This window comes from Echinops telfairi, unplaced genomic scaffold (genome assembly GCF_000313985.2).
Source record: "Echinops telfairi isolate 266 unplaced genomic scaffold, ASM31398v2 ScPeMD7_7415;HRSCAF=8453, whole genome shotgun sequence".
NCBI lineage: Eukaryota > Metazoa > Chordata > Mammalia > Afrosoricida > Tenrecidae > Echinops > Echinops telfairi.
This window is the reverse complement of record NW_022111315.1, coordinates 728427-743525: the sequence shown is the minus strand read 5'-3', so window position 1 is coordinate 743525 and position 15099 is coordinate 728427. Positions and strand designations below refer to the sequence as shown.

Below are 15099 nucleotides of genomic sequence, written 5' to 3'. Positions count from 1 at the left end.
GAGCAGAATGTTTCTGACTCTTCCTACACTGACTGTCCTTATCCCACTGGTGTCCCTAGCGGGACTGTTCTACCCCGCCTCTGTAGAAGAAAACTCCCCCCAGGACTGCACCAGCACCACCAGCCTGTGCTTTTACAGTCTGCTCTTGCCCCTCACCATACCTGTTTATATGTTCTTCCACCTTTGGACTTGGATGGGTATTAAACTCTTCAGACATAATTAATGTAGCCAGAGCCAAGATGGTCTATAAAATAATGATATGTTTTGGGCCTCTTTCTCTGAAAGCTCAGCTAGCATTGAAATCCCATTTGGTTGGCAGGGAAGCTGCGCCTTGTTCCTGTCAGAGTTGGGACTACAGCAGACTGAAGCTGCAGCTGCTCTGCTCCCGCTCTTGTACCACGCCGAGGGTTTGAAGGATCTTGGGCCAGTTTATAACAACTGCTCTATCAGAAGAAACATTTTGACAAGATAGTTTGGAGATTAACAGGCCTAATCAGCTGATAACTTTATTCTTTATTTTCCCATTTTAACAGTTAATCTTTTGAAATACTGTTTGTTTGGATCCAAGCTCATGAGGCAAATCACATGTGAGGAATGACTGAAATAATCCCCAAGGAGCTTTTTAAAGAGTAGTTGTAGAGACGTGTATTTGAACTAGTGTGATAGAAAACCTTAAAATGAAATTTTCACATACTTGGCAAAAGTCTTAGTCTGTAAATTTACCTTGTGATTATATGAATACTAATAAAATGAGATGACAACACCCATATAGAAAAAAAAAGAATGTTCAAGCTATGAAACATTATCACGGATATCACATACCACTAACATTTTACTGAAGATCATCCAACAACAATGGCAGCAGTACATTGACAGGGGGTTCAGGCTGAATTCAGACAAAGATATGGGACAAGGAATACCATTGCTGATGTCAGGTGGATCTTGGCTGGAAGCAGAGAATAACAGAAAGATGTTTACTTGTGTTTTATTGACTATTCCAAAGCATTCGACTGCATGGATCATAACAACTATGGATAACCTTGAGAAAAATAGGGATTCCAGAACATTTTATTGTGCTCATGCAAAACTTGTACATGGATCAAAAGGCAGTTGTATGAACAGAACAAGGGAATAATACATGGCTTATACAGTGTTGTATCTGTCACCATACTTTTCAATGATTTGTTAAGCAAATCATCAGAGAAGCTGATGTATATGAAGAAGAATGTGGCACCAGGATTGATGGCAGGGTTATTAATAACCTGAGATATGCAGATGACACAACCTTGCTTGCTGAAAGTGAGGAGGACTTGAAGCACTTGCTGATGAAGATCAAGGATTGCATTCTTTAGTATGGATTATTGCTCAACGCAAAGAAGACCAAAATCCTCACAACTAGACCAGCAGGTAACATCATGATCAATGGAGAAAAGATTGAAGTTGTCAAGAATTTTGTCTTGCTTAAATCCACAATCAGTGTTGACACCAACCACGGCATTTTTCACTTTCATCATTTGCCTCTGGAAGTTGGACATTGAATAAAAAAGACTGAAGAAGAATCGATGCATGTGTATTGTGGTGCTGGAGAAGAACATGGAAAGTACCCTGGACAACAAAAAGTACAAACTGATTTGTCTTAGAAGAAGTAAGGCCAGAGTGCTCCTTAGAGGCAAGGACAGTAAGACTTCGTCTTACATATTTTGGGCATGGTGTCAGAAAAGACCAGTCCTTGGAGAAGGATATCATGTTTGGTAAAGTAGAGGGGCAGGGGGAAAGAGGAATGCCCTTAAGGAAATGAATCCACACCATGACTCCAACAATGGGCTCAAACATGCGGAAAACTGTGAGGATGCTGCAGGACTGGGTAGTATTACATTCTGTTGTGCACACGGTCATTGTGAGTCAGGACTAACTCAATGGCACCTAACAACATCTATCTTCCTCCCAGGACCCTCTTTTCCAGGTCACCCTTCATGCTGCTGAAATACTGATAAATCTAACCGTTCCTCTGTTTATAATCCTTCAGTCATTTTCACCTTCCCTCCACCCTCTCCCCATAAAACCCTTACTCAGATAATATCTGAATTCTTTAGTAGGATATTAAAGGTCATTCAGATCTTTCACCACTATTCTGTATGCTTCCCTTCAGCCACATTAAATAATATGCCATATGTCAATACAATATATATTTTCACACTGTCATGATTTTGAGCACACTGCTCATGACAGACAAGTCCTCTCTTGAATCCACGTTTTAAGTACCTATTCAATACTCAGGTCAAGAAAGTCCTTTGTGGTTCCATAGCACTTAACACTTACCCGGCAGTGGTACAAATCACATTGTTATGAAGACATTTGTTTACTTGACAAAATTGTGAGTTTCTTGAAGATACGGACTATGTTTTATTCATGTTTGTATCCCCAGCACCCAGAATGGGACCTGGAATTTTATAGTAGATCCATATATGTTTGCTGAATAAACATAGCTCTCACCACCGTCCCTATATTACTTCCATAACAATCACTATATACATTTCTTTACTAAACTCCCCTATTGCCCATCCCTGCTTCTCAGCAGTGCCGAACACTCCCGTCAAAATGTCTGTTGCCCAAGCAGTCATAGGAGTCTGAAACTGGTCCAACTATAAGGAGTGGAACAGGAGACAATGTTCTTTGTGTAGACCCTGAGCAATACCAATGTTGAGATCAGAGTTTACTCCCAAATCTCAGAGACAGCATTGCTGTCAACTTATTCAGATCCTAACCTTTAGTGTAGCAAGGGGGGAACATCTCAAGATCATTCCTATGTGATTAGACTTGACAGTTGACAGTTCAGACCTTGAAGCAATAAGAAGCACACATAAGCGTAACAGATATTTTTGCAGTGTCTGTAGAAAACCAACAGGATTCCTGGTGCGATAGAGGTTGGGATACTAACCACAAGGTCAGCAGTTTGAAACTACCGGCCACTATGCAGGAGAAAGACAAGGGTTTCTACTCCTGTAAATATTTATAATCTTGGAAACCCACAGGGGAAGATCTACCCTGCCCTGTAGGGTCACTATCAGAAAGCATCGGCTCAGAAGTGAGTTGGGTTTTTTGAGTAGAAAACCTAGGACCCTTTCTGAAGCTCTTCACTCTTGAATCCAGGATCTACATCATCCACAGAAGCAGAAAACAGGACATGCACAGTTTCTACTTTACTTTATTTTAATAATAATTTTAACGCCAATAAGAAATTATAGACACAATCAGAAAGTCAGTTTACAAAATAGACAAGCAAAAAGTAGACAAAAAGCAGCAAAGACAGATCCTTCACTCCAATAAATACAGAGCTCTGTTAATGTCCCGCATCAATATCCCATGGAGACCTAGACTGGGGTCAGGAAATGCATTACTATGCAGAAGGACCAGATGGCATCGCGATGTGATGATGTCAAATTGAGTGAGCACAGGAACTGCTGAGATCAAGGTCTACAGGCTTTGACTGGTCACTCTTAACCTCTTCCATGCTGTGCCGGATCCCATAACCAAAGTAGATAGCAAACCCTAATGAGAAAGTATTCACTTAAAAATGTTTTAATAAGTCTCCTATTTAAGACCAAGAGGGAAAAGAGTTGAGGCAAAATACCTAAGAGGTTTATTCTACCCAAATAGATACTTACCAATCAGCATCCAGACTCCAAATCGGGTCCAGGTGCCAGCTGTCATCTGCATCATAAGGTAAATGTTCACAAAGATGCTCACTAGTGGGAGAAGAGGTAAAGCAGGAACCTGGAGACAAAGTAAAAGCTTCTTTATAAATACTACAGGGTGTTCTAGAAAAAGACCCTCTATCCTATTAGACTAGGAAAAGGAAAATCCAACCCCTACTTATGCTGTATTTTTCAGTGCCCACTTATTTAGAATACCTCATACAAAATATCAAGAAAAGGCAGAATTTGGGAGAATGTAGCTATAAAGTAACTAAAAAGGGTCAGGGAAAGAAGGGTACCTATGAATTTTATTCAGGAGCCCTGATTGCAATGAGCTGCCAACCAGAAGGTCAGCAGTTCAAATCCACCAACCGCTCCATTGGAAAAAAATGAGACTTTCTGTTCCTATAAATATTTACAGTCTTAGAAAATGAGTTTTATTTGATGAACCTTATTAGACTTCAAGATATCTAGAGACTATTACTCCAAGGTAGGATGGTGGAAAAAAAGAAGTCCTTTACCTTGAAGTGAAGAGAAGTAGAGCTCTGTGGCTGTCTCCAGATGACCCAAGTGATACCAGTAATGAGCATCAGGAGCAGCACAACCACTGCAATCCACACTGGGTCTCCAGAAAGCAGTGGAATTGGCCTCTGAGCCAGCACCAGACATAGGATATTCATCAGGAGAGCTTGAAAAGTCCAATTGAAAGACATTAGAACCAACTCTTAAGTGCAATATGTGAAGAGGTTATGTTCCACATTCCAAGGAGGATTACTTTCATTCTACTTCAGCCACCAAATACCATATATACTCCCACCCCATCATGCTGGCCTTAAAGGGAAGTCCCATTGCTCACCAAGTAGTGTGGAACAAATATAAACAACTTGACCAGAGAATGCAGTGGGTATAGAGTTAAATGAGCAAAACACTCCCTGTAGAGTCAACTTCTTTGCTTCAGGCATCTTCTCCCCCTGCAACTCCGCTTCATCTTCCCTATTCTTTATCTCCTGGTCAGGCTGATACCTAAGGCAAGAATCAAAATAAAACAAACGAACTGTCATCAAGTCAATGCTGACTCACAGTGAGCCCCCTATGGGTTTCTGAAACTGTAACTGTTTATGGGAGTAGAAAGCCCAGTCCTTCTCCCATGAAGCTGCAGGTGGTTTCAAACTTCTGACCATGCGGATTGCAGCCCAATGCATGACCACTACACCACTATGGCTACTCCAAGACAAGAGTAGGAAAATAATATTAGGAACAACCCTTGACCACGTTACCATCTCCTTCCAGATAATTAAAGCTTCTGATTCACAATGTTTTAGCAGTAACAAATATCAAAGAGAACCAGAATGATGAAGGTAGATGAGAAAGAAGGAGCAAATCTTCATCTTTCATCCAAGAGTAAAATTCTGAATTACAGGATGCACAGGAAAGAAGTCTCACCTCAGGATGAGAACACAAATAGCCACCAGGGAGTAAGCAAGCAGGGTCCCAATTGACATGAGGTCCACAAGGTCAGTCAATTCAAAGAGAAATGCCATGAATGCTAAAAGTGAGGAGAAAAAAACATACACCAACAGGAATAACAAAGTTAAAAGAATTGATGAAACAAATATGGGGAAGAGAAAGTGAATTTTTTACCTGCAATAACTCCAGAGACCAGAGTGGCCACCATGGGTGTGTGTGTGCTAGTGTGGATCCGAGCAAGAACATGGAACAGGAGGCCATCGTCCGCCATTGCGTAGATCACTCGAGGCATGGGGAACATGGAGCCCAAGAGGCTGGAGAAAAGAATGCTCAGAGTAGCATGAGTTGGCTGAGATCTCTCTTCCTAACCTGTTTGGATAAGAGGGCTCTGCCTCTCCCTCACAACCCAAAGGATATTCTCTGGTACCTGAGACTCTAACAGCAGATGAGAAACAAACATTTGACACTGACCTAGTAGAAAGAGCGCAGAGTGAACCAACAGCCACAACATAGCGGGCAGGGGCCCATCCAATATGAAAAAATGCCTCAGGCAAAGGGCTCTCAGGTTGAAGCTGGTAGTAAGGCATCATTAGTGTGAGTGCAGAGGATACACCAAAATATGCCAAAAAGCAGACAAACAGTGAGATCACAATGCTCATAGGGATGGAACGCTGGGGATTCTGGGCCTCATCGCCTGCAGAAAGGGACATGTGTCTGAATTAGGGATGCGGGCTCACTGCTCTACCACCCATGAGCTGCATGCAGTCTGAGTAACACTGTGCCCAAACCCCATAGAGAATGAAATGACTCTGTTACCTGTGGTAGCAATACAGTCAAAGCCAACAAATGCATAGAAACAGGTAGCTGCTCCACGGAGAATCCCCTCGAAGCCGAAAGGCACAAATCCTCCAGATCCCAGAGGACCCAAGCTAGAGTGAAATAAGGGATGGAAGAGGTTAAGTCTATGTACCTTTTCTCTAGGCCCAGGCTCCCATTCCTCCCCACCCTTAATTCTAAATCCCTTAGTTTATACTCTGCCACCATGCTCCCAGACCCACAGCTCCTCAGAATGAATCTTCTAACCTATAAGTGCCATTGGGTCCAGGCATGGCCAATTCATAGTCTTCTTCAGTGAGCTTCCAGTTATGCAGCTTCCCCTTAATGAAGCCAGAGATGATGACAAAGCCAAGAACCAAAAGATTCACCCCTGTGAACACTTTGGTAACTAGGGCTGACTCACTAGCTCCCAGAGCCAGCAATCCTGTGGAAGAAATGCATTCAGAACTTGGGGAAAGGGTCCTCAGTCCAAGTTTGTCAGCATCCTTTTCCTTCCCAGATTCTCTTCTCCCCCACCATTATCACCTCCACCAAACCCTTCCTAGACCTGCTCCTCGTTCCCACTTCTCCATCATTATCTTTGTTCCTTGCCTCACCAGTAAGTAGCAACACAAGGCCCATAGCAAAGAAATCTGGATAATCTGCAAGGATGTGAGGCACATGCAGTGAGATACTCCTCTGCAGGGTCTGGGAAATGTGGTTCCCAATCAGGTTGTCAAAAGCAGAACTCCAGGCACGGGCCACACTGGCTGTACCTGTGAAGCAGACAGAGAAACAGGGTTTCAAATTCCTTTCTTCCCTTCCTCCCTCCCCATACCAGTTTCACACAAATCCCTGCCATGTTTTATCTATTCTCACTTCTTTAGAACAAAAAAAAAGTTAAGGAAATCAGGACAAAGGGTCATATAATTAACAATTTCTCCACAGTCCCACCCAACAAACACATTAGCTGTATTGAGGCTCTATGAATGAGGAACACCTCAGCTTCACCATTGCACTTGGCCCAAAACCCCTTTGTTGTCTATTTAGTTCCCCCCACCCCACCCCACTGCCCCATCTCACCGATAACATAGGAGAGGATGAGGTTCCAGCCTGTGGTGAAGGCCCAGAGTTCCCCCACCGTGACATAGCTGTAGAGATATGCAGAACCAGCACAAGGAACTCGGGCACCAAACTCTGCATAGCACAGCCCAGCCAGCACAGAAGATAAGGCAGCCACCATAAAAGAGATCACAATGGATGGTCCTGCTTTATCTCTGGCCACCTCACCAGCCAGGACGTACACACCTGCACCCAAAGTGCTGCCCACACCCAGGGCTACTAAATCCAGGGTGTTCAGGCATCTGGTAAGGCGAGTCTCAACCATGCCTGGCTCCAGTGCACGTCTGCGTACCAGCTTTTGACCAAATCTGCGAAGTGATTGCCACGGCATTCTAGTGGAATTTAAAAGGGTGCTAGGATCTAGTGGAAGACAAAACAAAAGCTCTTCAATGAGGTTCATTCTCCCGAGTTCCAAGACTGACTCACAAGACTCACTACACCAAGTAAAGGGGCTATAGACTCAAACTGCCAAACTCCAACTGCTATCAAGTTAATGCCAACTCACACAGGGTAGAACTGCATCTGGGGGTTTCCAATACTGTAATTCTTTACAGGATTAGAAAGCTCCACCTTTCTCCCAAGGAGCAGCTGGTGGCTTCAAAGTGCTAGCCTCCAAGTTAGCAGCTCAATGTGTACCCACTATACCACCAAGGCTTCCAAAGAGAGGAGACTCGAGGGTATTGTTGAAAAGACAAAGGTAAGACACTTTGCCTCTGATCTCAGGTTATCTGTATATAAGAATTACAATATAAAAAAAAAGAATTACAATATACCACAAGATTTTCAGGTCAGTTTCAGAGAAGGCGTGTGGAAGCTTCCTGTAGTACAGTGGTTGGCACTTAAGTAGGTATTCGGGCAATATTAGTTATCTTCTTTCCCGTGTCTGGAAACCCTAGGTTTTATCCTAGACCCAAACTCAGGAGCCCAGATCCTAATCTGTGTCTGTTTACTGGCCTGTGGCTCCTCGGGAATGAACCAGAACTCAACCTAGGAGTGACCAGTAACTCTGAGACAATCCCCCTTCTCAAATCCAATGCGCACATTCATTTTCAGAGCTCTCCTCCAGGGCTTAAAATAGGCATGCCTCCCAGACAACTCCTAGTGAAGGGGAACTAACCTTGGTTGCATCTAGCTACAAAGTGAATAATGACTTGATTCCATCTTTTCTCACCAAGCCGGCACTACAAAACTGAAGCTGCCGTCACCCAAGGGGTTAAGCAAATGCTCCCTCACTTCCTCCAGTACTGCGAGGCTGGCCTAGGATTCACCAACCTTGAGGAGGGTTTTGACATCTAAAGATTTGGAGATGCACCCCAAGAGGGGCCCCAAAGCAACCCAAGATATCTACACCCTCCTGTCTGCAATTGGGAGGGGCTCTGCCCGACACCCGCCTGTCTGCAATTAGGAGGGGCTCTGACCCAACGCCCCACAACTCAGCTCCCAGATTCTTGTGCCTCCATCTGGAAGCAATCTAAGACAAGAGAGAAGATGAGATCCTTAGCTCCCGGGGCTGGGGTCTTGCCAGCAACAGGTCACGGCCCACTTGATGCAAATACACACCAGGATGGCCAGAGAATTCTAGGTATGCCCAGACATTTGCAGCGTCCCCTCAAGCCCCAGTGTCGACCCCAAGGCTTACCTGAAAGGTATTGCAAGCCCAGGGAGTGGAGAATACTGGGTCCAGTTTGGTGAGGCTGAGAGTTAAGCTTTGTTGGGTAAGGGCTGGCGAGTTCCGTGCTTTAGGCTTCAAAGCTGCGGCTTGGGATCGTTGCGCGCCTATACATCAGTAGGCGGAGCTGGTAACGTCATGAGATCCCACCCTCCAATCTTCCTTACATTCCACACACACACACACACACACACACACACACCCCATGCCACGCCACATCAGACCGCATACTTCTTTGCTTTGCAAAAGGGACTGCTGCGTGGCACCAGCGACTGCTTCCCATCCGCGCAATTAAGCCCTGTCGGTGGGATAGAGAATGAGAAAGGGGGAAGGGCAGCCTTTTCTTATTTTCCTCTCAGTCATCAAAGCAGAGCAGTAAGAGGCTTCCTATGCAAGGACGCCCACCCCCAGCCCATTAATTTTCTACCTTTGTGCCTTGTTAGTCTGAATCAGTGATTCTGGGAGGAGTGAGGAGGAAAAAACAGCATGGGAGTCTCCATCTCACTCTCTTTCGATCTTCCTTAGCTTTCTTGTCTGTCTACACGGGATTCCCTCTCCCCTGTAATCTTTTTTAAGGATCGTGCAGAATTATGAACAGTCATTTGATTTTGACTCTACAACCCTCATCATCAGCTCTGAGTATTTCAACTATTACCTGTAGAGAGATAATCCCATCTAGATGCCCAGGTTCCAATCTCTCCATATTAAATATTAAATCGAGACAACAGTGGATAGGAGAAGAGTTTATTTAATTTCATTTTACAACTGAGAAAGCTGAGGCTCAGGGGCATGACTTGCCTAAGGCTACACCGTAATTATTTGTTGACAACCTTATTGATAGAACTTGGTTGAACTCCAATGTCTGCCTCCTATTAGTCACATACTTCATTCAAATGCACAAGAGGAGGAGTGGAATCAAACCAATCTGGGAAGGGCCAGCAGCAAGGGACACCTTTTTAGGCTAGGAGTTTCTAGGAAACAAAAGAAAAGCCTATATTGAGTCAATACTGACTCACAGCAATCCTATGTACGATTGTTTTCCCAAGATTTACATTTGTATCGGAACAGACAGCCTTGTTTTTCTCCTGTAGAGTAGCCGATGGGTTAGAACCTCCAACTTTGTGGTTTTCAGTTCACTGTGTAACCTACAGCACCACAAGGGTTCCGTGTGGATGTATAGGACGCTCTTACAAGCAGATTGCTGTTATGAGGTGCAGTTGAGTCTGTTTCAACTTACAGTGACCTTATGGGAGCCGCTTTCCCAGCCTTTCTCTGATGGATTTGAGCCACCAACCTTTGGGGAGCTGCTAAGCCTTTAATTAATCATTGGGCCACACAGAAGGACCTTGTTTTTGGTTTGTTTTAACTATGACCAAACAATGAAGTGTTCTAAGATGTACTAAGGTAGTTAATTGGTAAATGTTAATTGTCCATGTTTTTCCCTGAGCTTCAAGTTCCAAATCCTTAGAACCCTCATGTCAGTTGCTGAATAGTCAGTGATTTTTATTTCAATTTCACCCCATCAGAGCGTCTCTCAATTGCACATTGTCTCTCAATGCGCAATTTTGCAGTTTATTTTCTAAAATTTCTAAAGGATGAAAGCAAACACATTTTCATTACCGAAATATTCTAATGAATCCAAAGATAGACATAGGGGCCAACCTAACTCCATGGTTGCCTTTAGACTTGGTCCCTAAACATAGTAGTGCCCAGTGGATCTAGTGTTTACAGGGGGGAAAAACTTAAGCTTTCTCATTTGGGAGCCTAAAATATATTCAAATTGGAAGAGAAAAAATGGTATAAACTTTGAACAGTTTCCAAACATGGAGATATGAAATTTAAATCAGGCCTTTATTTTGAAAAGGAATGGCTGAAAGTCATTGTTCCAGAGTAAGGCTTAGAGAACAGTGTTTATTTTGTTTTCAGCCTCTGTTACTTGCTAGCTTTGTGTTTGTTTTACGCTAAGAAATTTTTTTCCAGTCAGTCTAATGATGCTGATAATGCATAAGTATTTCTCATCAGAAGACAGTAACTGAACTCAAATATTGTGAAGGAAAATAAATGCCTTATTTTCCCATTTAGGTGGTATTGCCCTTCAACATCATTTTCTTAAGACTAGTTTTAGGAAAGCTGCTCAAATTTGCTCACCTAATATAACTGAGTTAAATCATGTGACAAATGTGATTGTCCCTATACATTGTGTTATATTGTGAAGATTAGAATGACATTTTCAGGGTTTGAAAACTTTGGAAATCTTTTCTAGGTTGTACCTAGGAGCGAATACCTAGATAACCTATAAGGGGGCTTCAAGAAGTGCATTGTAAAATTCCATGATCTTTTCATTCCATTTTTCTGCAAACTTTCTGAAGTCACCATGTATATACAACCTTTAATGTGTCCCTGTTTGTACTAAATACGTTTTTTTCACAGGGAGTAGGGACTGCATGTATAATTTCAATTAACTGATGTTTCTGAACTCAACTTAATAATTAATTTAAATCTTGAACAGAAATATTTGCTAGAGAGCCTTGACATTTTTAAAAATTGTGAAGGAGTTGTCAGGTTCTGATTAACATCTGTAAAAGTAGAGTTAAAAAGAGTTGGCAAGATCTGCTACCCACAGTTTATCTTATAGACACTGATGGTGCTGTACTCTTGCAGATCTTTGTCAACTTATCTTAGCATAAGGCAAATATGTGGGAAGGTAAAATCGCCACTTAGGTGCATATGCTGTTACCTTTGTAAGGTAATTTGACATGTGATGTGAGAATTGTGGGTAAATGCATTGTCTTCATGGTATTTTGCAGCTTTCTTTTTTAAGCGTTTCAGATGTTACAGGTGATCATTATCCTGCAACTGCAGCCAGTACACCCCCAATAATTTCCAGGATCTTAATAAATTTTACTAGGGTTGTTGGCAACAAGCAGGATTGAATAGTTTTATTTCAGTCTTCAGTCCACTATCGTATACAAATGATGATTCATGTACAAATGATGATGGTCAGCCAGCTGAGAGATTTGGAGATGAAAATATATGACATAAGTAGTCTATTATGTAATGTCACTAACAGTAACATTAAGGACTTGGCTCCATAATATTTTCAAGCAGTTCTATATAACATTCCATCCATTCATAATGTGATTGACATGTTTTGCATTTAAAAGGAGTAATAGAGAACTTAGGCAATGTTTTAGTTGAAGAGCAAAAAAAAAAGCATCTGAATTATAGTAGCAAACCTCCAAATTGGGTATAGGAAGTTGACATAGAGAATAAACTTGGTTTTAGCTTCTCTTATCTCTTAACTACTTAAGACCACAAAATGGTATGTATGTCTTAAAGCAGAATTGTAACAGCAAATATGTTCATTTATCCAGATTTGATTTTATATGAATTAAAACTTAGGTTGCTTCCAAGTCTGGATACAAGTTTTATGTAAGAATACAGAATACCTTGTAAAGTATCTTTAATAGTAAAAGTACATGTTATCCTCTAATCTGTTTCATTTGTGTTGAACGTAACAGAACTGCTCAGTAACAGAATTCTGGCTGTTTGGTGAACTCTCTGACTAGCTCTTTGAGAATGTGACTGTTATAATTATAAAAAGTGTCCTCTAACATAAATTCTGGATATCACAGGTAGTACTCATAAATGCAAGGAAAGCGCGGCTGGTTATAAAGAACAATTGAATGACTAAAGTAATGTTAGAGCTATTTATCTCTCTGCTATATGCAGTAATCGAGTGCATTTAATAAGAGGTTGCTGCTTACGCAGTGTAGTCTGGATGTGTTGATGAATTTGCTGTTCAAGCCAATTTGAAATAAAATTTTCAGTTACCTGAAAGAAAAAAAATCCTAGTTGGAATTAGAGCAGTTATTAGATAGTATTCTACTATTTCAAATAAACATGTAAACATGTTAGCAGTAACTTAAATTATTTAAAATTTAAAGACAATTTGGATTTTTGTAAACTCTGAACATGGTAAAGCTATTTTTGTCACAAAAATAACAATAAAAACTCACTGCCATCACGTCGATTCTAACTTCTAGCAACTCCATAGGACAGAGTGTAGATTACCCTACAGATTTCTGAGACTTAACTCTTTATAGGAGTAGATAGCAGGTATCTCGGAAGAAAGGCCTGGTGACCCGTGTCCAGAAAGTCACCAGAACTGTGGAGTGCAGTTCTATTCTGCAACATTGCTTGTGTTTTGGTTTGTATCTCAGCATGGCGATATGAGTAGTTGGAGACCTTGTGGAATAGTGGTTTCCTGTTGGATTTCAATCTATAAGATCATCAGCTCGAAATCACCAGTGGCTCTGAGAGAAGAAAGGTGCTTTCTATTCCCATACAGTTACAATCTGGGAATCTCACAGGTGTATTTTTACCCCGTCCTATAGGGTTGCTATGTGTCAGCATCGACTTGATGGCATTGAGTAATGGAGAACTATGAGGGGCTTCAAAAAATTTGTGAACGATTTCCTTTATCTTTTAATTCATTTTTTCCCATACGTGTTTTTAAATCAACTCATGTGACTGTCCTCTTACTCTAAAAGTGATAGAAATTCACCAAAGCTGAGAATAGACAAAATCAGGAGTAAAATGTATTTTAAGATATAAATATTTTGTTTAGCTGAAGTAGTTAACCAAGTGTTGCAAGCAAGAGATGGTGACAAACAAAACTGAGACTCATTTAATAAACTCAGGAATAGCATGTGAGACTACAGGCAGTTTTCCAGGGACTGAGAGTGGCTGAAATAGGAAGTCAGACTGATATGTAGGCTGGAATGTTGTGATGATGCTCCACTGGTGAAACTAGGGTTGGCAAGTTAACAGGTGTTGAGGTGCCATAGGAAAGCTGAGTAGCATCACTGGTTAAGAAAGAGCAAGGCTAATGTATGAAACCTGATATTAAGGGGGGGGAAGAAACCTGGTATTAAATTCATTACTATTGAGTGGATGGATTCTGACTCATAGAGATCCTATAGTGCACAGTAGAACAAACTGCCCCTTTGGGTTTCTGAGACCTTTTCGTTTTTTATGAGCGCAGAAAGCTCTCATCTTTCTCCTGAACAATATGCCTGGTGGGTCTAAACCGCCGACCTTGCACTTAGCAGTTTAATGGGTAGACCACTATGCCACCTGAGCTCAGACTTGGTAATAGTGTGGATGATTGAAACATGGACTTAGGTTGAAGAGAGATTTAGACTGCCAGGAACTTCAATCCAAAGGGAAGTGGAAGAGAAGTCAGAGGGAAGTTAGTGATTGAGACAGCTGAAGGAAGAAGACCTCTTATACTACTATAATTGAGATGTGGAAAATAATTTTTCCCCTCTTAGGTGTAAGATGAAATAAACATGCTTGAGATGCTTCCTCTAAAAAAACAGAAGCGCCTACACATTTTTCAATGAACACCATTGGCTCAGACACATAATTCATCCCATACAATATTTTTACTCATAAAGGACCAACAAGGATTGTGAAGGCATGACTGTCCTCCACCAAAACATCTCAGAAGTTGATGATTGACCCAAGTATTCTTGTTTCCTTTAGTATTCCATTATGAATATGGCACTAATGAATCTGTCTAAAGACTAAACCATTTTTTTAAGTAATTTCATCTTAATTTTAGGCATTGGTCAAATATTTATTAAGCACTTGACTATGTGTATTGCAGCTAGAATAGCACTGAAGAGACCAAAAGGGAGCATAAGAACACAGCCTTTTCTTTTCTAGTCTTAATTATATAGTTCACTCACTGCTATCGAGTTGACTGCATCTCACGACCAGGGATCCTTAATAATTTAGTTAGGGAGAAAAAACACATGCAATGCAATCGAAAGAATATTACATAATGGTTAGGCATGCAGTCTTTGGAGTTGTATCTAGGTTAAATTCCCAGGTAGCCAACTACTAGCTATCTAGCATTAATGGAGATTACATAGTATCTTTGACTCTCATTTTCTGGATATAACATACATATTTTACAGGGTTGTTGGAATGCTGAGATGAGATTATGAGGTCAAGTTTTCCTTTCTGACACATAGGAAGTATTAAAAAAAACTCAATACAAATAAAATTAAAAGTCAATACATATTCAGAATAATGTATAATTTTATTATTAGATTACTTATATTAGATGCTCGATTCAATTATAAGAGTAACAGGAAATTGTTAGTATAAATATTCAGAGGAAAACATCATTGGTTTAGACTGGAATGTATAAAGAAAGACTCTTGGTGTATAAGCGTTGAAAAGGAAGGTTATTGTATATTGTTGCTTGGTTTTGTTCTGTCTTGTTTTTGTGCATGTTATTATCTCTGCAGGTCTGTC

At 41.2% G+C, this 15099-nt stretch overlaps 2 protein-coding genes and 1 pseudogene across 3 annotated transcripts; 2 read left to right on the top strand and 1 right to left on the bottom strand.

Annotated features, from left to right (window-relative positions):
* The first annotated feature begins 6 nt into the window (after positions 1 to 6).
* Positions 7 to 767, top strand: PIGY (phosphatidylinositol glycan anchor biosynthesis class Y). Its single transcript, XM_004716684.2, has one exon. It carries the CDS (start codon positions 8 to 10, stop codon positions 221 to 223), a length of 216 nt encoding a protein of 71 aa, XP_004716741.1. The 5' UTR covers position 7; the 3' UTR covers positions 224 to 767.
* A 2420-nt stretch (positions 768 to 3187) lies between these two features.
* SLC7A3 (solute carrier family 7 member 3) lies at positions 3188 to 8920 on the bottom strand. Of its 2 annotated transcripts, XM_045297001.1 has the most exons (12): positions 8740 to 8920; positions 7062 to 7460; positions 6596 to 6754; positions 6246 to 6423; positions 5979 to 6091; positions 5634 to 5856; positions 5337 to 5476; positions 5139 to 5241; positions 4552 to 4718; positions 4217 to 4383; positions 3666 to 3774; positions 3188 to 3549 (listed from the first exon to the last, which is right to left on the bottom strand). In XM_045297001.1, exons 2-12 carry the CDS (start codon positions 7429 to 7431, stop codon positions 3437 to 3439), a joined length of 1842 nt encoding a protein of 613 aa, XP_045152936.1. In that variant the 5' UTR covers positions 7432 to 7460; positions 8740 to 8920; the 3' UTR covers positions 3188 to 3436. The 2 variants fall into 2 exon arrangements, with proteins under 2 accessions (XP_045152936.1, XP_004716740.2); XM_004716683.2 differs by lacking the exon at positions 8740 to 8920 and having other exon boundaries at positions 7062 to 7577.
* A 2543-nt stretch (positions 8921 to 11463) lies between these two features.
* Positions 11464 to 15099, top strand: part of LOC101639386 — a 19340-nt pseudogene continuing 15704 nt past the window's right edge.

Bases quoted from the DNA above. Each gene is read 5' to 3' on its own strand.
- SLC7A3 (XM_004716683.2), bottom strand. From the start codon at position 7,500: ATGAACCTCATTGAAGAGCTTTTGTTTTGTCTTCCACTAGATCCTAGC. The intron at 4,384-4,551 runs GTGAGCAATGGG...GGACTTTTCAAG, and splicing joins TATTTGTTCCACACTACTTG to CTCTCCTGATGAATATCCTA. The intron at 3,550-3,665 runs GTAAGTATCTAT...CTTTCTCATTAG, and splicing joins TGGAGTCTGGATGCTGATTG to GGTTTGCTATCTACTTTGGT.
- PIGY (XM_004716684.2), top strand. From the start codon at position 8: ATGTTTCTGACTCTTCCTACACTGACTGTCCTTATCCCACTGGTGTCC.